Genomic DNA, 22,294 nt, shown 5'->3' on the forward strand with positions numbered 1-22,294 from the left:
CGTATTTCCGTGAGGCAACGGCGAACGTCCAATGAAGGTCGTGGAAACAATCGATGATGGGAAGTGTCCCCAAACGACCAATTCGAGAAGTTGACTGTCGGATATCAATACTATATTAGTGGGGGAAAAGTCAATATTATACATAGCACACACTGAACCACTTCATCCCTCCTCACACCTCATATAAGGAAGACACTGAACAGGCCTGCATCCAACACTAGAACATAAAACAAGCAAACAAGAAGACGTAGCATCATGTAGACCCATCGGTGTTTAGTTTTCCCCTTAAACAAAGTGCTCGGCTCGCCTTCTCTCCACCCTAACCATCCCCCTCCACCTCCACTTCTTCATATCCACTTCCCCAATCAATCGGCTGATACCCACTGAATAAGCTATCTCCCAACTGGTACCCCGGTTTACTAAAGTATGTCGACATGCGCCCCATGAAAACGGGTGGTGTATCGTAGTCTTCGTCCGTGTAGTAAGAAGGCTCTTGGGGAATGGCAGTGTAGTTCGCTTGCGATGGCCAATAGGATGAAGGTGAGTTTTCTCTAGGGAGAAGAGTAGGGGGAGGTGATGTTTGGGTTGCGGTGGTCGCGTAGGTGGGTTTTTGCGGGGGTGGTGAGGGGTTTGGTGTAGCGTGGCAGTTGCATGTACATGGTGGAGTTTGCGAGGTGGGTCTTGATTGAGGTGGAGGACTCTGATGTATTGTCGTGGGTTCTGAGGTCAGGGCGGGATGTGATGATGGTGGCGATGGTGTGCTCTTGACTGGTGCTGGAGATTTCGTCTTTGTCGATACCGGCTCGCGGTCTGGCTCTATCACTGGCTCGGTGTCTGTTCTCTGATCTGACTTTTGCGGCGACTCCAGCTTCTCCGAATCGCCTACACCCGAGCCAAGAGCTGTCCACTGCGATATATACGAAGGTCGTCCCGGTTGCCTCATTTGCCCCTCAATAATCGTCTCTCCCAACAGCGAGATATCCGAGTTCGTCCTCGAATTCGTATAACTTAGACTCGGTGGCCGACTCGCTCGTTGCGAACTGATTGAGCTCGACCGCTTGCTCCTATTCGTATCGCTCACTCCGCCATCCGATCGCATGCTCGTTTCCGACAGCGGTCGCAAGAACGAGACCGTTCGTGATCTCCTTAGTGCTTGCCTATCAAGCTTCTCGTCGTCTTCAATAGGTGCCGGCTTCTTCAGTTCCGGCTCTTTGTACTCCAGCTTGCCATTCTTGTCGGATGCGAAGTACTCCTCGCCTCGCCCGAAGACGACTTGAAGGGATGCGAAATCTCGTGTAGTGCCGTCAGTGGGGTAGAGCCAATCTCTGAGTGCGGGAGGGAGGTCGTAGCCATCTTTGAAGTGTCAGCATGAAACCTTCCCATCCATCGGATAACGTATGCGCACCTTGTCTAAATTCTCCTCCTTTCGTCTTCCAGCAAACGTAGTATCGCTCAAAGGCACCGAATGCGCAGACTATCAGATCGTCCAAACTTTCGGGGTCGTTCGGGTCTTCTGGTATCTCGCCCAGACGTTTGTATAGCCGTGTCGATGCATCCATGGTGGGTATCCAGTAAAGTGGAAAGAAGCCGTGTAGGAGTTGCGGATCAGTCCCGTATGGAAACGGCCACAGAGTGCGTTAGTCGACAAGATCAAGTAAGCGAACTATGTGCCAGAGAAAAGCAAAAGATACCATAAGATGTAGGGCTCAGCCAAATTCCAGTCGTTAGCAGTCAATATCAGGCACGCTTGGATGGTTACCCCAGCTTTCAAAGAGCCATCACTTCACCACACCACCTAGCATTACCATATCTTCCATCAAACGCTTTTCGCTACACGGCAACATATTATCGCGTGATCACTATCGCTTGCGACATGTTGCCAAAACGTGTCGGAAACCTGAAGCATTTGCGATGAGTGAGTCGGTCGATGGTGGGTCGAGTTTCACATTTGCCGGTCCGCATGGACATGCAACGGGCGGGTTAGCCGGCAGATCCGTCGTATGCGGTAAAGTGTAACATCTGGGTTGACTGTCGCTCGAGTTCTGGATGTTGGCGATTGCGAGAAGTTAGGTGGTAGAAGAGATGAGGAAAGCGGTGGCACTGAGCGAATTATGGAAGGTGACATTGACGCCTAATCGATTTCGGGCATCAACACAGAACATGATTACTCAACCAAGCACTACCTACCCTCAAGACAGATACCGTAATGTCTGATGGAATCTTTGCATTGATTTTTATCTTTCATCTTCGTGATGGTGTTCCAACGCTACATCACTTCGTCTTCCCATTCTCGTCCTCCAAGCCAACCAAGTCATCAATCTCCCTAAATAACGCCGACGTAGTCTTCCTTTCACCAGTGGTACCAGCATTTTCCCTACCCTTTCCACTCACAGAACTACTACCAGCTTGTCTACCAACCCCACTCGTACTACCCCTCCCTTGACTCCCTCCAATCCTATTACTCATCCCCTGATTCCCCTTCCCACTCGTCATAGTCCTCGCAAGAGACTGGCGACCCGATGCGGTAGTGGATGATCTAGGTGACGAACGAGAGGTAGCGGCTCTAGAAGAGGATGGCGATGAGAGTTCAGATATGGAACGATCTCTTTGCCGGCGATCGGGAGTGGGCCTTTGCGTTGACTGCTGTGAAGTGGATCGTCGTGATGAGGGACTCGGGCTTGGGCGGGGACTAGATCTATCTGGATTCGGTCGACGGGGTAGAGATATCACCGGTCTGGCGTTTGATGTAGATTGAGCTGCGGATATGGCTGGGTCTTCTCGGATGGAGGGTGCGCGTTGGCGGGGCGGTGTTATCGGTCGTTGGATGGACGGATCAGACGTAAGCTTCGATGTCGTCGATGGTTGCGATCGTGTCGCTAGTGCTTTTGCTTGCTTCGCTTTGGAGACGGCGAGTGCTAGAGGGGCTGGTGTTGGGGAGGCTTGGGGCTGTGTACTGACTCCCGGCACGCTCAGTGATGCATCTTCGTTGGAGTATACAGAAGACGTGTTGCTGTTGGCACGAGATCCGCGTTCACTCGATCGTCTTCGAGACTCAGGACTAGGCTTTTGCGCTGCTGCCATGGCTTCAAACTTCTGAGCTTGGGCTAGAGCTCGAGAGCCGCTGCTTCTGTTTAGCTTGGGTGTAGTTCGCTTCTCGCCGGGAGATGTAGAGTCTGACTTCTCCGGAGTGCTTCCAATCTCATCGATAAGTGTCGGTGATGGTTGAGCAAGTGGGACGTTTGCCTCATGTGAACGACTTTCAGTCTTTTCAAGGAGTTGTAACTGGGCTTCGGCTGGCACCGAATCCATTACGGTAGGAGGCAGGGAAGTCCCCATGACTGGTGGGCTGTCATTCTGACCCTCACCAGCTATCTGAACAGATGCTTCATCTTGCCCTCTCGTCGGAGCCAAGGTTTCTTCATCAACCCCTCCGGCAGGAGAATACGCCGGCGGTGGACTCCGCGATCTAAAAACCAAACTCTCCACCACGGGCGGCGGATCCTCAAAGATAGACTTCGGTATCTTCATCGGCCTCCATTCCTCTTCCTTCCCCTCTCCCACTTCAGCACCGACCCCGGGTCTCACCTCCACCTTCTCTCCACCCAACGGCTTCTCAACCGGTGCATCCTCATCGCTCTCAACAGCCCTCTTAGTAGTCTGATCCGCCATCCTCTCGTCCGCCTCTTTCTTCCACCTCTTCTCTTTACGACTGAGTTCGATCTCCAGTACCCTTGTACCAGGTGCAACTCTAGATTTGAGGCCGTCGTCATCGAGATCAAAGTACAAGCCCCATAGCCCGGGTGCTTGTTCAACCGCACACCAGCCCTCCCATCCATCGAACGTGAGTCGCCGATCTTGACGCGTGCAATCGAATGGGCCTGTGAGATGCGGTTGCGCATCAGCTCTCACTCCGTATCTCGCTTCTCCCGTCTCTTTGTCAACATACACCCAGTTCATAATCGGCGCTACATCTGTAATCGTCGTCACAAGCCCTTCGTAACTCGTATCCGGGTACGGTAAGTAATACCCAGCATAAGGATGACCCAGTGGACTTCCATCTTCTGTCCCGGTATCGATCCAGAGCTTCCCGTTTCTCAGGACGACTTGCCGACCATCGATCTCGCGGCTGCGATGAGAAGACTTGACGCATGTGGCGATGAGGTTGCAGCGGCGGGCGCGGTGTTCTTCGCGCTTCTCTTTGGATTGTGATTGCCGGATTGCTTCTTGGGAGCCGAGGAGGCCGGGGGCTACGATTGTGGCTATGAGGATTGAGAGGACCATTTTGCGTGTACTGCATCGTGGGGATGCGTTTGCGGGTGGAGGTTGGCATGGACATGCACCATGTTCAGCATCGCCTGCGGGTGAGATCTGATGGGGTCAATGCGCAATACCGTGGTTCCGTAGAATCGGGATCGCTTGATAACTCAGGTGGTCTGATGGTCGCTCGACTGACAACAAGAATGTCCAAGCTGAGACGGTCGCCCTGAGCCTCACCAGCCCCTGTGTGTTTCATCGTCACAGCCGCCCCGCCGGCAAGCATAGCATATCCCCACAATGTCCAAGCGACTGCGGTTGATCGTCTTGTCTGGGCCCTGGAATCCTTTTCGATAGTGAGGCTGGTACGAGACTCGGATGATGGCAGCGATTTTGAGACGCGGGAGTGCCACAACAGCCGTTTCGAGCGTCCAACGCGACATCGACTCATGACGAAGGTGAAGGGTGTGTGCTCTTGTCGTGCCTAATGGCGAATTTGCTTATAAGGCAGAGATATGGCACTTGATCAAGGCCAGTACAGTTGACCTGCATCTCATCCTCACCGTCCACCATCGCCAATACCTAGCAACGGCCCGGCGCCTATCCAGCTTGAACCACTTCTTTAATACCTAATATCGACCTCTTGTTGTCTCGAACCACCCATCAGAATGTCTACCCTGTAAGCATCTCTGGTACGGATGGTTTTGCATGTGCTAACCTCAATCAGCGACTCCACCATCCGCCCAACAGCCTACGGCTCCGACACTGAGAGCGATGGACAAGCATCCGGTGGCCGTAAGGTGTCTTCCACTTCCAAGGTTGGCCCTGTCCCATCCTCAGCCACACTCAACCGACCGGCCGGCAACATCATCAAGGGACCAGTGGACGACAACGGCAAGCCCAAGGATGCGGCGTTACTCCTGGGTATCAAGCTAGATTTGGAGGCAGAGATTCACTTGACGGCAAGGATTCGTGGAGATATTACGATTGGATTGTACTGAGCTACTGGCATGGTGAATTACGGACAATTCGCCCGGGAGTTCCAAGACATTGTGTGGAAGACACCAAGCGACATCGCAAGAGCATAGGAAGGCGTTACTGGTCACAAGTATCATGGGAAAGGGTTGAGATCTGAGCACATTGTTAGCGTTTGATAAACCAAAAGCAATCAATATGTGCAAGTCTAGGGTGTTGATCAGACTCATGCCCTGTCACAGGCAGTTATCACCATTGCCGTAGCTCGGTAGACCGTCGTGATAAATTGAATGTTCATCTTGTAAAGGAAGTGGAGGTTGTGGGTGAAGACTTACCATAGAGAAGAACATCACGCTTGCAACATGAGTAGAAGATCCTACGCAACTGATCAGTTGCTGTTGTCTCTCATCTTCATAGTGCAACACAGTATAGTGTGGATCAGACAGGACAGTTCTCGTCGTCGCCGAAGCTTGGACATATGCTTGTCATTGATAAAGTCGTATCATCATATCGAAGAAGGAGATAGGCGGCGAGCGTACCGATTGTAGTGAGGCAAGCACTGATGGATCTGAGTAGCAAGTTAGCAAAAGCTTCTACCAGTAAAGAGAAAGCAAATAGTATGCATTGAAGTGGGATCAGTTGACATGAATGGATATTTTGATTTTAAGTCTTCACCGGGCGAACCCGTCGGACTCGTCATCAAGTGTTCATCATTTCCCAGAAGGTGAGCAAAAGGAGTGCGCTTACCAGTGAGGATATTACAGACTGTTGTTGGAGAACAGACTGATTGCGTTGTTAGCCGAAGCTCAGCGACGCTTGTATGATTGTGCAGTATTGGCGAGCGAGGTCAGTCGGCGAGGTTTCTGAGGCCTGCCATAATGAGCGTATCCGTCACGAATTGTCGGTGCCCAGTGCGGAATCATCATATGGTGTTCGGAGGGGGGTCGAGAGGGTGGAATCGTACCATTTGGGTCGAGGGATCATAGTGTCTGCAACGCGCGAGATGTTAGCGAGAGCTACAAGCGATGTTGAGAAGAGCAGGGAATTGAAGGTCAAAATCAGAAACAGCCATTGTTTATCGGCACCGGCAGAAGCCTTGGTCGGTAATTTCCAGCGTGCCGTAGCACAATCTGATCATCATTGGACGAGGGGAAGTAGAGGGGAGATGTGCTTACCAGTGATATCGCAGAGCTGCGAAGCTACCTGTGGCAGTCATGATCGCGGAAGCGTACTGCGCCTGAGGTGCAAGTGCATGTCAAGAATCTCTGAAGCTAGTTAGCTTGATGCTCTCGTCGCAAAGGTTGAAGACGAGTATGATGAGCGCAGTCGCGATCAGACTGACGTGCAAAAGTTTGAGTTTCATTCCCCTAGAGGTCAAAGACTCTAATTTGTTTTTGGCTTTGTGAATCATCATGAAAGCGCAGGATGAAGGGTAGAGTAGTTGTACTTACAAGAGTGAGCGCATGCTGTAAGCAGTGCTGTTAGTGCTGGCGGTTAGTCGTAGATCTTGTGCGCACAACAGCAAAGCTTGCTGTATCGTTGATGCGCCATTGCTGTGTGAAGCAGTAATGGTGTAGGAAGACAAGTTGTAGGCCGCTGAGAGAAAAGTTAAGCTATCGGAGGTCTCGCTAGTTTTTCCGCTCCACTAGCGCGTTGGTGACTAAGCCAGCATCTCGCGAAGGTGGACCCCCAGCCTCATACAGACACGGGCCTCAGTACTGAGAACATCGTAGAATCACATGGTGACTATTGAGCGAGGTACGAGTAGATTGCAAATTATGTCGTTTCGCTCTGTGAACGTTTAGTGGAAACACTGATCGCATGTCTCTTGCTGCTCTATCCTTGATCTTCCCGCCCATAATGACGCCAACCTGATATGCATGCCCTTCTCCGACTTGCGCCTTTACTATGACGCGTGAGAGACTATCATGGCGCGTAACTTGGGTATTTACATGAAGTCGTAAAAACTGGAACTCATGGAGTCTCGTGTATGGAGGCCCCTTCGCCTGTACATCCAACCTTCCTATGCAGAACACGTACTGGCAACGATGCGAACAAAAGTGGCGAAGCTGTCGTCTCTCATGAGGCAAAGATGCGAACGTTCAAGTCAACACAGCCTGTCGCAATAACACAACGTATACCCGCTTTGGCTGCTTCCTCTTCTTTCTTCTTGCTGGTACCGTTGGTCGCGCCGTTGGTGGCATCTCCATTGACTGGTACATCTTTGATGACGTTGGGGGCCCAGCGCATACAGCTTACGAAGTGCCCATGGGCGTCAGTGACAGTCTTGACGCATCGACCTTCTTGTGTGAGGTCCCAGCATCGGATAGTCTTGTCGTCACTAGCCGATAGCAAGTACTTTCCGCCTGGGTGGAAGACCAGCGACCGTATCCAATTGTCATGACCAGTAAGTGTTTTGATCAGTGTTCCCCGTCCGTCCCATATCTTTATGGTCTTGTCTCTTGATCCAGTCGCAACATACTCGGCGGAGCTACTGAGTGGTGGTGGTTTCTTGAGTCCAGCGAGTGCTGCAAGGTTGGCGTACGATACTGGGGGCGCTATTGTGACGCATTCGATAACATGCTCATGGCCGAGGAATGTGCATTTAGGCTCTCCTGAGCTTGCGTCCCATAGCCGGGCAGTTTGGTCGTTTCCTGCAGACAAGAGCCATCGTCCGTCAAAGCTAGGGGCTACGTCTCGTACCCAGTCGGCATGCCCGCGTATCGTCTTGACGCAGTATCCCGTTGTGACGTCCCAGATGCGCAGTGTCTTGTCTCGAGATGCCGAGACTAGTAGGTTGCCCGACGATGGAGATCCGGCGGCCCCACTAGGAACAAATCGAATCGCAGAGACGGAGTGGTCGTGCCCGGGGAGCGTCCTGATGTTCTTGTATTCGTCCGAAGGATCCCACAGCTTGATGGTCAAATCGCTTGAGCACGACGCCAGCAGTGTGCCACCTCTTGGACCACCAAAATCGACATCCAGCACTCCTTTCGTGTGTCCCTTCACCGTCCTTTCAAGCTCGCCTAATTCCCAATCCCAGATCTTGATGGTAGTGTCTTCCGAGCCTGAAGCGAGTGACGAGAATACGGGGTGGAAGGCGACGCAGGTTATGGGGGAGCGATGTGATTGGAGGGTGTGTCGTGCTGGAGCCCGTGGTAGCCAGGCGGTGGGGTCTTGGTTTCTCCTGATGAGTGAGGTTGGCGTTGTGGAGTCGAGCTCGCTCTGGAGGCTCTGGTTGCGTTGCTCGAGTTCCAAAACCTGACCATGGTGAGCATGTGGTTTCAGTGTAGGTATTGACGCGCAAGTACCTTCTTCTGCAGCCGCACTACACTGGTCCATTTCTTCTCCAGCAGCCCCTCGTACTTTTTCCGCGTGGCATCGTCGAAACTCTCGGCTATGTTGGCTTCTTCCCGGAACGCTTCCGCCGTCTTTGGCGCGTTTATAACGCCCAGGTATGCGATTATGGCCTTGTGCCTGGCTCGTCGTCAGTCATGGCTCTCGAGTCACTTGCTGTCTGCAATGCTCACAGCTCTTCCGCTTGCCGGTCTGTCAATATCGCGCTCATGGCGGAATGGCTAGGTCATACGCGATTGACGCTAGACGGGACCATGCACTATCGCGATGTGGTGCGTAGTCGTGTGCGGTCGAGGCGGAGGTTTTTGGTGGGCGCGGGGAATTGCGGTGAGCGGAGGAGGTCTGCAGGGGTGGGGTATCTTGGGGGCGCAAATTAGAGGTAGCGGAATGGCGACGGCGGGAGGATAGCGATTGTCTCGAAGCAATAATGCGGGCGTGTGTTGGAGGTGACGTGTGTGCTGGACGATGTAGGTGGGTTGGGCATTCATGTGGTGCAGGGATCTGTTTAGGAAGGAACACTGCTGTTCGCCCGGACAACGAGCCCTGGAGCGCCCGCCAAAACATACTTGCACTTTCTACATCATCACCTCACACCATACTCGACCCCTCACACTCCGTTGTTATCGCTATCCGAGACTTTGCGATCCAATAGTCTCACAAAAAGCAATCGACAACATTGTCTACTGACATCATCTGGTACGTCTCCGCCGCTCCTGCCTCCTGCATCAGTCATGGTCCACTGCACGCGCGCCCATCCGCGCGCATATCACTGTTGTCCACACAGTGTTTGGACTGTTGCGCCACTTGCTATAAGGCCTTTCAACCTTCCAGAACTCCGCGACTTACTCTTTATTAGCTTTTCTGGTTTCTTAGACGACCCCGCATTACATCCATCACATTCCATAACAGGCCATGGCCGACGCCGCGGAGGAAGATTTCAGTTCTCTGCCGCTTCCGGATCGCTTCGTACACAAGGTCTGGAAGGTGCGGAAAGAAGCATACGAGGCCGCCGCCAAAGAGTTCAGTCTCGCCGCCAGTGAATCAGACCCCATTGTGCGCCAGTTCATAAACGATGCGAGCGTATGGAAAGGTGTTGCGGGCGACTCCAATGTCGCGGCACAACAAGAAGGTCTCGGCGCACTGTGCGCCTTCCTCGAGATAGCAGGAAGGGAGGGCTGCGTACGGTAAGTACTTTGCAAAACTTTGCGCGGCGCATTACTAACGCATAGTTCAGGTCACGCGGAAACACCATCACAGTCATCGCCGAAAAGGGCCTACCCTCGACACGACCGGCAGCGAAGGCAAAGGCGCTCGAAGCGCTCATGCTATACATCGAGACCGACAAGCCCGACCCCGTAATCGAAGAGCTCCTACCAGTACTAGGGAACAAGCAACCCAAAGTCATCGCAGCGACTTTAGACGCCCTTACACAGATTTACCATGCCTACGGCTGCAAAACCATCGAGCCCAAGCCCGTCCTCAAGGCGCTTCCGAAATGTTACGGCCATGCGGACAAGAACGTTCGCGCCAAGGCGCAGGAGTTGACAGTCGAACTTTACCGATGGCTAAAAGAGGCCATGAAGCCGCTCTTCTGGAACGATCTGAAGCCTGTCCAACAGCAAGATCTCGACAAGCTGTTTGAAAAGGTCAAGGAAGAGCCCTCGCCAAAACAGGAGCGACTGCTCCGTTCACAGCAGGCTGCCAAGGAAGCCGCTGCCGCTGCACCAGACGTCGAAGAGGAGGAAGAGGAAGAAGAGGCCGCCATTGATCTTGAGCCCGAGTACGAAGCCGTTGATGTCTTCGCAAAAATTCCCAAGGACTTTTCGGAGAAGTTGGCCTCGTCAAAATGGAAAGACCGAAAAGAAGCGCTCGATGACACGCAAAAAGCTCTTGATCACCCAAGGATCGCCGAAGGACCTTTCGATGAGCTAGTACGCGGCTTTGCGAAGACCTGCCTGAAGGATGCGAATATTGCCTGTGTTGTAACTGCCGCGAACTGTGTCGAGCTTCTAGCCAAGGGCTTGAAGAAGAGCTTCGCCAAGTACCGCAAAGACGTCATGAACGCAATGATGGAGCGCCTGAAGGAGAAGAAACAGACTGTGACTGACGCCATTGGAGCTGCTCTGGACGCCTCCTTCGCATGTACGAGCTTTCAAGAGTGCTTGGAGGAGATTCTGGAGTTTCTAAAGCACAAGAATCCTCAGGTCAAACTTGAATCGTCGCGATTCCTGGTTCGATGCTTGAAGAACACCCGCGAAGCCCCAACACCGGAACAAGCCAAGGCCATCGCAGAGAGTTCTACAAAACTACTTACTGAATCTCAAGAGGTACAGCGAGCTGCTGGTGCCGAGGTGCTTGGTACGCTGTGGAAGATTATGGGAGACCGTATCATGAACGCTCATCTGGACGGACTTGACGAGATCCGCAAGACCAAGATCAAGGAGTTCTTCGATGCTGCGGAAGTCAAGTCCAAATACAAGCCAAAGGCTGCACCAGCGCCCAAGCCTGCAGCCGCAGCACCGACTAAGAAGCCTATGGGTAAACGGCCAGCACCGGGTGGCGCAAAGAAGCCGGCTCCTGCAGCAAAAGCACCCCCGCCTCCGCCTGTGGAAGAGCCCGCCGCACCTCTCGAGCCGAAGCCGACTTCCAGACCCGCCGCGTCCAAATTGGGTGCCAAGCCCGGTCTTGCTGCACCATCAAGGCTCGGTGGATTGAAGAAACCAGGTCTCGGAGCTCCTTCGCCACGGAAATCTGTTGTTTCACCGCCTCCCGAGGAAGAAGCACCGCCGCCACAGCCCAAGTTTGGTGCCGGACGTGGTCTCGCAGGTCGTCCCCTAGGAAGGCCTGCTGCTGAACCCGTCGCCGCCCCAGCACCACAAGCGCCAACTGGTCTCAGCCTGGTGGAACGTGCGGAACTTGATGAGTTACGAGCAGAGGTTGAACGAGTACGGCGACAGAATGAAGATCTGCGTGGAGAAAGGACAAACCTCACTTCGCAGATCCATGAGCTCCAGAACCAGAACGCTCAGCTCATCGAAGATCACACCCGCGACGTGCTCTCGATAAAGGCAAAGGAGACGCAACTCGTCCGTGCACGCTCAGACTTTGAAGCATCCGAGCAGACAGTACAGAACCAGCGCCGCGAGATTGATAGATTGAAGCGCGAACTCCTTAGACAAGCGCGTTCAAATTCTCCGCCAGCTACAGACGTCGGAGACCAGATATACACTGACAATGGAGTTGGTAACACCAACGGCGCGCATTTCGGTGACTCTGGCTATGGCAGTCGGGCCATGCACCCAAGGCGAGAGAGGAGTTTTGCCAGTGGGCCAGGAAGCCCGGGCGGCGATGGTAAGGAGAACTTTGATTCTCTATCTCGCCCTGGCAGTAACTTGAGCGGAAAACTAAGTCCACGAGCAGATGGTCTGTCGTCGATGTCGCGTGATGGCAGGAGCCCAACAGAGAACGGAACAGCTCAACGGGTACCTTCCGCAGGAGCATCTGGTGCGGAAAGCTGGAAGCGCGCAGCAGAGGTTACCCAAAATCTCAAGCAGAGGATTGAGATGATGAAGGTCAGTTCCGACACCTCCCACTTTGAAGAAGACCGCCGTCTTTGTTTTACATTTAACGACGAAGCTTACAATTCCTCAGGCTAAGCAAGGCATCGGACGGCCATAGCAATAGAATAGCGACTTGCCGATTCGACCTCATTTTCTCGACGAGCAGTCATCTTTGCGCTTGCACGAACGAATTGCCGCGCTTCACCCAAAATCGAGACGGGCACACACAGATTTTCTCGAGGGCGTTCATAGGGCTTCGTAGCTCATCGCTTATCTTGGACCCTGCACCCCATACAAGGGAAAAACTGAACACCTAGGAGCCTACGTCGCCGTCAAGCCACCAGCTTCACAAGTTTTTATCTTAATGTAGGCTCTAGGGTGTTCGGTTTTTCCTTTAAATAGGGTGCCTGTATGCGCTCTGCATGCATTTATCCGTGAGCATCTTCAACGGCGTTGGTCTGGCTTGGGGCATGCATTTGTGTAATAGTGTTAGGCAGGGCAGGGCATGAGGCTTAGGATAGACCGGGGAGAAAAGCACGCGTGCAGGCTCTATGACTTGCATGGTCTTGGTGCAGAGGGGAGACGTCGTTTTTCCCTTCCTTCCCTTCTTCAGAGATTCCCCACACGCTTGTGTTCATTATCGCGAGTTCAATAATAGATGTTATAATCTTCCCTCTGTCCTCTCTTCCTACTCTTCTTCGAGATACCCATCCCGTCACCGTATCGAAGCTATGACCCGTCCCTCGCCGGCCGCCTGCCCAACCAACAAGACGCGTCGCGTCAGCCCCAGGTTACCAGTCCACTGGGTCCTCACAAATAACTGTGCCGCAGACCGCAGCGACCACCCTTGGCAGCACACCCCGGACAATGAGATCGCAACGTTTTTTATCTGCGACAGCGAGCTGCGACGTGCTGCAGGATCGCTTTCCCCACAGTAGCCACCTCAATTCGATCTTGTACATCATACATCACGCATCGCCATACTACATCCTGCATCCTGAATGCGCAGCACGCGCCACCTCTCCGTCTCAGCCATGATGGACCCGGGACTGTCGCGACGAGCGCGGAACGCGCTCGACGGGCTTGCGCCTGCGCTGGAGGGTACCGCACCAGAGACGTTTGACCCTTTTGGCAATACGATTGATCTCAGTGGTGGGGGTAATGAGGTGCTGCATCCCGAGTTACAAAAGTTTCTGGGCGATGTTGCGAGGGATGTGGGGGCGGTTGAGGTATGTTGTTTCCGATTTCGGTTGCGAAGATCGTCAGGGCTCGTTATACAAGTATAGTTTTGCGCATGTACTAATTTGGCATGAATCTACGATAGGCATTCACGTCCCCCACGGAATCTCTTAACGGCGGCGATTTAGGGTTGAGGAGTGCTCTTGCGGGCTTTTTCAACTCGTATTTCAAGCCTGTTCATGCTGTGAGGGCTGAACATATCGTTCTTACAGCTGGGACCACGGATGCGATTGAGAATGTTATACATGCTGTATGCGACGATGGGGATAGTGTGCTTGTTCCTGGTCCGAGTTGTCGTAAGCATTCCTTCCACACCAAGCCCCGGTCATATCCATAACTTCGTCCAACCCTCACTTACAAAATTGCCCTCTTTGACTGATGTAACCACAGCCACCCTCTCGCTCTTACTGAAGCGAAAAGCAAACGTAACACCCATCCCCGTCATCCCACCGACCCACATTCACTGGGACAACTACCTCGTCCCCTCCCTGCAAGCCGCCTACGACTTCTCCGACTACAGAACACGGATTAAAGCTGTTTTGTTATCTAACCCTAACAACCCACTTTCCCGCTGCTATCCACGGGAAACGTTACGGGAATTGCTGGAATTCTGTCAGGAGAGGGGGTTGCATCTGATTGTTGATGAGGGGGCTGGGCTGATGGCATTAGATGGGAAGGAAGGGGGCGGAGGAGCTAAGAAGAAAAGAAATGGTGAGACGTTCGTGAGCGCGTTGTCGTTAACTGAGCCACTTGTACCGGAGGGAGCCGTCAAAGTCGATCCGAGTCGTGTGCATGTGGTGTGGGATGCAAGTCGGTTATTCGGATTAGGTGGACTGAAAATCGTAAGTACCTCCTCTCTTTCCGTCAAAACTATACGTGTTGGAACGATCAAGAGCTAACACGAGTATCTGCAGGGCTGCGTGGTATCCCAACAAAACACCCCTCTCCTCACCTCCCTAGCACTAACATCACCACACCCCTCCTCCCTCTCAACACTCTACCTAACCTCCCTGCTTACATCATCCCTCCTCCCCTCCCTTCTCACTCTAAACACATCCCACTTGTCAACTTCCTACAACATGCTCGCTTCCTTCCTCCGAAGCCGCGACATCGAGACCGTGGTACCTACACACGGCCCCTTCCTCGCTGCTAAACTAGCAAAGAAGACTAGGACAAGCGAGGAGGAGAACGCTTTCTGGAGGGAATTGGAAGGAAGAGGTGGGATCAAGGTTGCACCTGGGCGGGCGTTCAATGGAGTGGAGAAGGATGGGGGTTGGGCGAGGGTGAATTTTGCAGTTAGGGAAGAGGTCATGCAGGAGGTGGTGGGAAAGCTGGAGGACTTCTATGGGGGGAGTGGATGAGGGCGGTATTATCGTCTGGAGTGTATGGCTGGGAGGTGGTTTGCTTGCCTGGCTTCGGCGCGTACTGTGCTGTTCGCGATGGGCGGAAATGTTGTGTTTGCTTTCCATGGTATAAGCGTGGGCGGAGCTCGTTTTCGTCGGAGTGTATAGAATGACATGTGTACGGTTTTCCTGGCTTTTGGATAGAGAAGCTTGCGCTGGATTGGAGTATCTAATAGTACAATATCAGGTTTTCTTCCATGCCATGACTAAAGCGCATGTGTCCTCAAAGTGCGCCAACACCGTCCACGTACAACATACCAACGGGATCACCTCACAAATGTCCTCCCTCTCATGATCGCGCCTTTACCCGGTCCCTTGCCCGCCTCAAACTATGAGGACGTGCCCAACACCCCATCATTCTCCTCGATATACCTCACCATATCATCGATGGTACACACCTTGATCCCCCACTTCTTGCCAAAAGCCAAGCAGTCATCCCTCCTCATCATGCCCCCACCAATCAACTCGGGCTTACCAGGCACCTCGTCGCCATCGGTAATCAACTCGCAAATAACACCAACAGGTTGCTTGCCCGCCAACCGGCACAGATCGACCGCCGCCTCCGTATGCCCCCTCCTTTCACGCACACCACCATCCCGCGCCTGCAACGGCAATATATGACCCGGTCTCCTGAAGTGACTAGCTTTAGCGCTGGGGTCGGCGAGCATGCGGCATGTTAAGCTGCGGTCTGTCGCTGAGATGCCGGTTGTGACGGACGCGTCGGATGAGTCGATGCTGACGGCGTAGGCGGTGCGGTTGGGGTCGGCGTTGTCGGCGACCATTTGCGGGAGGTGCAGGGCGGCGGCGCGGGAAACGGGGAGGGGCGCGCAGATGTAGCCACTTGAGTAGCGGATCATGAAGGAGGCTTTCGAGGGGGTGAGGGCCGAGGCGGCGATTATCAGGTCGCCTTCGTTTTCGCGCGAGGGTGAGTCAAGGACGATCACGAATTCGTCGTTTGCTGGAAGGCGCGTTAGTAAGGGTTGTGCGGGGTGAGGGGTATGGTAGCTTTTGGAGCTGGAGGTGTTCGCAGACACGTACCGAAGGCTTGTATGACATCTGGTATCGAGTCGAACGCTGGGTGTGCGGGTGTGGGATTTGAGAGCTCCGTCGCGTTGCCGTTGACACCATTGGTACCGTGGGCAGGCAGCCCGTTTTGGAGTTCTGCAGGCATGTTTGGGGTATGACTCTGGTCCAATTACTTTCGCCTGGTATCGCCTTCTCTTAAAGTAGTCGTGTCGAGGAAGAATAACGGAGCTTGGTCGTTCCGCGTGCTTGCAAAGCGTAGAGCTCGCTACCACTTTGCTTAGAAAAAGATCTCGTAAGCCACCGGATGTCCGCGCCTGGAACCTCGAGGTATGCTAAGCTCTGGGATAGTGCTCCTTATGTATGCTTCGAGCGCGAATGTATACTGCGTGACAATGCGAGAGTTAATTGAAGGAATTCGAGCGGAGTCAACGGTAGTGATGTATGCGGAACCGGCGTATCACGAGTACATCGAGAGGAGGTATCTAGAGGCGGGGCTTGCCTCGGAATCGGAGGCGGCAAACTCCGATGGCCGATGTGTGGCACGTGGTGGCTTGAGGTCGCGACTGCTACAAGACCAATGTTTGACAAGTCTGATCCTAGCACACGTACCTGTCGTCTTCAATTCTTAATAAAGAAATTCTATCCCATGCGTCCCCGATGAGGCCTCCGAACCCATGACATCCCTATCGCGCAGTGCAGCTCCACTTCTGCAAGCGGCAAACTATCCTCGCACAGCCAGCTATCAACGCATCCCTGAGGATGTTTAGGGCTTGTAACTGAGCACATCGTCCTTGTAGTATCTGGTAATGTTATTGTTAGATTTACTAATCCTCGGGATCGTCAATAGGGTGCATACCTGAAACCATCAAGCTGCGGAAGCTGTGGAAGAAATGCTGTTGATGCTGCGCATGGCAGCTTGCTGAAGTTCCAGGACCGCCTGGGTATACTGACCTTGCATATGCTCCGGTATGTACGACTGGCATTTGCACAAGAAGTCGACCGCTGCAAGGATGGCAGAACGCTCGTCCTCTCGATCAACTCCCACCGTTTCGGGCAGTTGGCCATCATCGCCAGTGCTTACTTGCTCTCCGCCTCCTGGCATCTTTCCCGTACCGCCTTCTTCACCCTCCTCGTCGCCGGCAGTGACTTCTTCTCGGCCCTTGTTATCTTCGTTATCTTCTCCAACTGGCATAGTGCCCATAACAAGTGTCTCGATGACCGGTTTTACAGGGCTTGCCGTGGAGGCTTGGTGTTCGCGTATCGGAAGTATCAGCGCGTTACCCTCGCCCAACTCAACGTCCTCGGCTTCCATCTCCGCCTCATCCTCGCTGTCGTCGCGCTCGATTCCATCTGCTTCTAAGTCCGTCTCGTCGTCATCGTCCTCTCCCTCTTGTTCAAGCATCCATGCCCCGTGTTCCTGGAGATATTGGTCTCGCTGCCTAGCCAACCAGTCAAGCTCCTCACGGAGATCTTGTAGGAGGGTGAGCGAATCGGTATCGTTCTTTTCCGTTGCTTTTCGTAATATATTACTGTAGGTGCTCTCCTGAGGTGCCACGGTCGAAGTCAGCGTATGTCTCACATCCAGTCTGTGCATTGGAGATCTTACCGCGGCGAGCCTCCATTCATTGCCATCGTCCCAGTTATCCATAGCGCTCGTGAGAAGTATACAGTTTCTTATAATGTAGTACGGCGGAAGAGTTGTGTCGCTGGGAACAGTCAGTCACAATGCTAACTCTGGTAGATGTTCTGTTGCTGCCACTTACGTTATGTTGCGCTTAGCCGCTGATATGCAGCCAGCTACATCACCGCTGTCGAAAAGCGCTTCTGCGTCCTCGAATTGCTTCCGATACCGTCTTAATGCTACACATGGATCAGACATTTTCGCCTTTATTGTGTGCAGATTTGTGGGAATCTTAGTTTTGGGTCAGCAAGAGTGTAAGGAAGAGCAAACGCAACGACGTAGACATCAGAGTTTGGGTGCCAAGCGTTGCATATGGGACAACAACCAACTTGTTTGCTATGCGAGGATGCAGAAAATTTTCACTCCGTTTCACTTTACACCGGCATACCACTCTACTCGATTTCTGCAGATTTCGTTCTGGATCTCGGTCGCGTCTGCAGTATCCAGCAATCGTATCAACGACTGCGCCGTAAATAACCTCTCGCGCAAGACAAGGTCCTCGGCCTCCACATGACAGCCTGTTCTTGATGATATGGAAGAGAAGACGTCGAAGCAGCTGCCGTAGTACCCACGCCCAGCATCGTCGTGAAACCACCCACCAAGCCTACAGCGCCTCTGCAAGACGACGATCAGCCCGCTCGCAGTCTGCAAAAGTAGAAGAGTAGAAAATTTGGCGGTATTGCAGCCAATATGTATGCCTCTAACAAGTCGTTGGGCAGGAGCAGTGGCGGACTGGCGTTGTACGACTTCGCGGAAGATGAGGAAGATGACAGGGAAAACAAGGGCGGCAGGGATAAGGACAATAAGCGTGTCTGAAGTGCGGCGTATGAAGCACGGTGTCATGCAGCGCCCGCCTAGGCAGCGTGTGTTGACTGTGCATCATGGACGTTGTGGTTGCAGTTGGGTAGTGACGTACGTAGTTCCAAAGAGCGATAATTTGATGGTTCATGCCTCCGAGGTTTCCTGCGGCGGTGAGTCGGTCGCGCCTGTACCACCTCTGATGTGGCTTGACCGATGGAAGATCTGTGGCTTGAAACTGCAAGATCGATATGTGACAAGTCTGGATACCCTTGTACCAGGTGGGCGGACTGTCAGACGTCGTGCGATGTGGCTCTGGAACATGGCGTTCTCTCCCTTTCTAGTATACCAAGTGTAATCACATGCGAGTATTACATACGTGAGAATGTTACGTCTAGTGTACCATTGTAATAAATCCGATCTATATCAGATACAAGTGAGGGTATAATCGAAGAAGACTACCCGCGTCGGCGCGCATTAAGGCGCCTCGACGTAATAACGCCATGTATACAAAAAGGCCACAAAAAGACTATCAAACTCGAAAGTACAATCTAGACGCCAGAGCAGACACAGTCTATGAAGCCCGCTTATCGGTGACAAACTCCTTGTCATCGTGAGCCGAGCTGCCTCCGCTATGCGGCTCTGAGACACCCATAGTCTCCGGGTCAGATCTCCAGAAGTCCTTCTTTCCGCTGGCGAGCCTCTTAACCCACGGGGGGAGGAGGCCGCCCTCGAGACGCCAAGTCCAGTGCTCCTTCTCGTCCTTGTTGGGAGGTACAATGCGACCACCAGAGGCCAGCTCGATGAGCCAGACGGTGGTGTTGATGAGAATGTACGAGCAGATACCGGCGATCAGACCGTAGGCGATTGAGTATGTGAAGGGCATGACGGCGATGGTGAGGAAAGCGGGGATGGAATCGCCGAGGTAGCGCCAGTTGATGTCCTTGGCCGAGGTTGCCATCAGCGAACCGACAATGACCAGGGTACAGCCGGTAGCCCAGGGAGGGATGGATGCGAAGATCGGAGCGAAGAAGATGGCGATGAAGAAGCAGATACCAGAGAACATGGCGGTAAGACCGGTCTTGCCTCCTTCAGAGATACCGGCACCGGACTCGATGTAGGCGGTGACTGGAGGGCATCCCATAAGCGATCCGATACTGATACCGAGAGCGTCGACGGAGTAGGCGATGGAGGAGTTTTCGAAGTCCTGAGTGCGCTCGTCGATAACACCGCAGAAACGAGCCATGGAGTAGAGGGTACCAGTGCCTAGTGATGTCAGCATATTGCTCAAAAAGTGTCTAACGCGCAACTTACAGTCCAGAATATCGACGTAGAGGAAGGTAACGAAAGCTAGACCCCATTGACCGGCGTGCTCCGAGATGTTCCACTGCTGAACAGCAAGAATCTTGCCAATCGGGTGGAAAGTAACGACCTGCTTGAAAAAGTCGAAAGCGGAGTTGCCAGTCTCGGTGTACGGGAAGTAGGTGACGCTTGTTGGGCGGGGCCACGAGATGATGGAAACAAGGAGAATGCCGATGATGATGGCACCCTTGACGCGGTACAGCATAAGCATGACGGTCAAGACACCGCCACAGAAGATACCGATCCACATGGTTGGGCTCCTCATCTTGACACTTCCTGGGCAGACGCCATCAACCTGGTCTGCAGCAACGCAACCGGCGAGTTCGAGAGGGGTCGATTGAGCACCGGTGATGAGACCGATACCAGCGGAGTAGGCGAGACCAATAATAGTCAGGTACAGTCCGATACCGACACCGGTGGCAAGCTTGATACTAGCAGGAATAGCTCGTGCAAGCCATTGTCGGATACCCAGCATAGTAAGACCAACAAAGACAAAACCCTCGACGAATACGGCAGTAAGAGCGACCTCGTAGGGGACCATGCCTAAAAAGCAATTAGCAACGTTCCATGAAGATCAACTGGTACGACCCGTGGCGCCGGTAAGCAGACCCAATTAGGGAACCGCATAACGGGGATACATAAACGGGAACGGGGAATGGCGCATTGGTGCAACGTACCTGTACCATGGAAACCAACTACGGTGTACGCGAAGTAAGCGTTCAGCCCCATACCCGGAGCCAGGGCAATGGGCAGATTGGCGAACAAGCCCATGCAGAAAGTAGTCAAAGCGGATATGGCGGCGGTCGCAGTAACCAGATCACGTCTGACTTCCTGGACACAGAGGGCGTACTGTGGGTTCGTCTCGCAGATGGGGTCGTCAGGGAGGCCTGGGCATACGCAAGTACCACCGGTGTCTGACACGATGGATGCTACACATGGTCATCAGATGCGGTTCTGTCAACGACATCCCGCAATGGACATACAGTTAACAGAGATGATATAAGCCATGGCGAAGAAGGTGGCTAGTCCCGCGCGGAACTCAGTGAAGAAGTAGCTCCCCTTGCGCTCTTTGGGCTATAGGGCTGTTAGTGCATGTACCGACTATCGACATGCGATATACATACATGCCCTGATCCCTCGAGGCGAAAATACCGTCCGACGGCGGAGCGCGCGACCGCGCCATTGACCTTGTGAACAAAGCCCGACATTGTGGCAGAATTTTTTTCTCGACGGCACCGCGGTTGATAATCGCAAAATTGGGTTGAGTTGTGTGCGATGAAGAGGTACAGTTGATGCGGAGTAGACCGGCGAGAGGATCGACGTCAAGCTCTGCTCGATTTACCAGTGAAGGCGAAGCGAGTCTTTTAAGTCAGGGTGCGTTCGTAGCACAGGGCCTGGACGGCGGATGTGAATGAAAGTGTATCCCGCACCAAAAAGATAAGGACCAGCGGCGACGACCAACCCTGTCGCATTCGACCTCCCGCGAAGAACCAATGACCCATATCAGGCCGATCAAGCCCTGCTTTAGTTGGACTAGTCGCGCGGCCCATGCGATTCCACTTCGCGGCAAGCTAGGCTGTCTCGGCGTGCTGCGCGTGAAGGTGACCGGCCGCTTCCCTCAGCCTAAGCCTGGGGAACGTAGAGTGAAGTCCCGGGCACGGCAGCTCGCCTTTCGCGACACCTCATCTTGGCGCATACACATGCTTTTCCCCCTCGAAGCCACGCCAGCCCTGGCGTATCAGGGTGGACGCGCTATTCGGAGGTCGCCGGCCGGCGCCCGCAGCCACGACCTGTGGAAGTCGCCTCTTGTCCACGGGTATCTAGGACCGAATCTCTGTTATCGTAGCTGACGAGACGCACACCACGGGCGCACCTCGTCGATTGCAAATGGAATCTTGTCAATCTTCGGAATGGGTCGCTCGTGTTGGAAATAAAGGTGGAGCTAGTCCATGCGACGGTTGACGGAGACTCGCCTAGTCGCGTTAATGAAGTTCTGATAGCACCAAGTGGAGTCCTTGGAATGCCGTCAGCCTTCCACTGCCTGCAGCGCTGTTTCGCCTGCATATGTCGTCTGCCTTCGTCCTCCATTGCGCAACACGACCATCCATATTGACGTTGGTGACACCCGTGTCATCGTTGGGTCGCTTCTCCTCACATGCAGGAGCGAACCCGGCAGCCAGGGCATTGGGGATTAACTGCATGGGGTCGCAAATATATCGCAAGGAGCCCCTTGCCCAACATTCACCAACAAACGGCTTTCTACACACCACCTCCGGGGAACAAACACATCGCTTGCTATACATACGATCTTGCATGAACGCTACGAGTATACTAATTGGCACGTTCCTTCTGCTGGGGTAGTCTACGCCCACGGCAAACACTCGCCGCCATCACGACCCAATAAATACTAATCAAGGACATCTAGCCTACTTGTTTGTTCTTCCTACCTCGAACACCACCACCTCGACGACTAATCTCAAGAGTCACACAAGAACGACGTGGCTACACCAATCGCCCTCCAGCTCTAGACCATGCCACCACGATACCTCGCCTCGCAGCATCTCAAAAGCAATTACGCGTCTTCTGGCCTTGTGGGACTCCACTGGGCCACATCTAGAACGCCCCGATCTCAGGTTTCA

At 53.4% G+C, this 22,294-nt stretch overlaps 9 protein-coding genes across 9 annotated transcripts; 3 read left to right on the forward strand and 6 right to left on the reverse strand.

Annotated features, from left to right (window-relative positions):
* Positions 1–551: 551 nt before the first annotated feature.
* On the reverse strand, positions 552–1,559 carry J4E86_005967 (uncharacterized protein; the record flags this gene model as incomplete). The annotated part of the gene is made up of 4 exons (XM_051446498.1): positions 552–680; positions 800–907; positions 1,082–1,353; positions 1,406–1,559. 4 exons carry the CDS (start codon positions 1,557–1,559, stop codon positions 552–554), a joined length of 663 nt encoding a protein of 220 aa, XP_051302073.1.
* Positions 1,560–2,587: 1,028 nt separating this feature from the next.
* J4E86_005968 (uncharacterized protein) lies at positions 2,588–4,281 on the reverse strand (the record flags this gene model as incomplete). Its single annotated transcript, XM_051446499.1, has 2 exons — positions 2,588–2,689; positions 2,731–4,281. The coding sequence occupies 2 exons, from the start codon at positions 4,279–4,281 to the stop codon at positions 2,588–2,590; spliced, it is 1,653 nt and encodes a 550-aa protein (XP_051302074.1).
* Positions 4,282–4,922: 641 nt separating this feature from the next.
* Positions 4,923–5,255, forward strand: J4E86_005969 (uncharacterized protein; the record flags this gene model as incomplete). The annotated part of the gene is made up of 2 exons (XM_051446500.1): positions 4,923–4,933; positions 4,982–5,255. The coding sequence occupies 2 exons, from the start codon at positions 4,923–4,925 to the stop codon at positions 5,253–5,255; spliced, it is 285 nt and encodes a 94-aa protein (XP_051302075.1).
* A 2,053-nt stretch (positions 5,256–7,308) lies between these two features.
* Positions 7,309–8,797, reverse strand: PAC1 (protein with putative role during mitosis; the record flags this gene model as incomplete). Its single annotated transcript, XM_051446501.1, has 3 exons — positions 7,309–8,490; positions 8,541–8,706; positions 8,760–8,797. 3 exons carry the CDS (start codon positions 8,795–8,797, stop codon positions 7,309–7,311), a joined length of 1,386 nt encoding a protein of 461 aa, XP_051302076.1.
* A 701-nt stretch (positions 8,798–9,498) lies between these two features.
* On the forward strand, positions 9,499–12,264 carry J4E86_005971 (uncharacterized protein; the record flags this gene model as incomplete). The annotated part of the gene is made up of 3 exons (XM_051446502.1): positions 9,499–9,770; positions 9,821–12,158; positions 12,238–12,264. The coding sequence occupies 3 exons, from the start codon at positions 9,499–9,501 to the stop codon at positions 12,262–12,264; spliced, it is 2,637 nt and encodes an 878-aa protein (XP_051302077.1).
* Positions 12,265–14,464: 2,200 nt separating this feature from the next.
* On the forward strand, positions 14,465–14,746 carry J4E86_005972 (uncharacterized protein; the record flags this gene model as incomplete). Its single annotated transcript, XM_051446503.1, has 2 exons — positions 14,465–14,657; positions 14,682–14,746. 2 exons carry the CDS (start codon positions 14,465–14,467, stop codon positions 14,744–14,746), a joined length of 258 nt encoding a protein of 85 aa, XP_051302078.1.
* A 371-nt stretch (positions 14,747–15,117) lies between these two features.
* On the reverse strand, positions 15,118–15,959 carry RIB3 (3,4-dihydroxy 2-butanone 4-phosphate synthase; the record flags this gene model as incomplete). Its single annotated transcript, XM_051446504.1, has 2 exons — positions 15,118–15,746; positions 15,827–15,959. 2 exons carry the CDS (start codon positions 15,957–15,959, stop codon positions 15,118–15,120), a joined length of 762 nt encoding a protein of 253 aa, XP_051302079.1.
* Positions 15,960–16,577: 618 nt separating this feature from the next.
* J4E86_005974 (uncharacterized protein) lies at positions 16,578–17,693 on the reverse strand (the record flags this gene model as incomplete). Its single annotated transcript, XM_051446505.1, has 5 exons — positions 16,578–16,614; positions 16,671–16,707; positions 16,766–17,357; positions 17,421–17,520; positions 17,578–17,693. 5 exons carry the CDS (start codon positions 17,691–17,693, stop codon positions 16,578–16,580), a joined length of 882 nt encoding a protein of 293 aa, XP_051302080.1.
* Positions 17,694–18,867: 1,174 nt separating this feature from the next.
* Positions 18,868–20,863, reverse strand: J4E86_005975 (uncharacterized protein; the record flags this gene model as incomplete). The annotated part of the gene is made up of 5 exons (XM_051446506.1): positions 18,868–19,559; positions 19,608–20,198; positions 20,333–20,584; positions 20,639–20,729; positions 20,780–20,863. 5 exons carry the CDS (start codon positions 20,861–20,863, stop codon positions 18,868–18,870), a joined length of 1,710 nt encoding a protein of 569 aa, XP_051302081.1.
* Positions 20,864–22,294: the final 1,431 nt, after the last annotated feature.

This window comes from Alternaria arbusti, assembly GCF_024043155.1.
Source record: "Alternaria arbusti strain BMP 1465 chromosome Unknown scaffold_7, whole genome shotgun sequence".
Taxonomy (NCBI): Eukaryota; Fungi; Ascomycota; class Dothideomycetes; order Pleosporales; family Pleosporaceae; genus Alternaria; species Alternaria arbusti.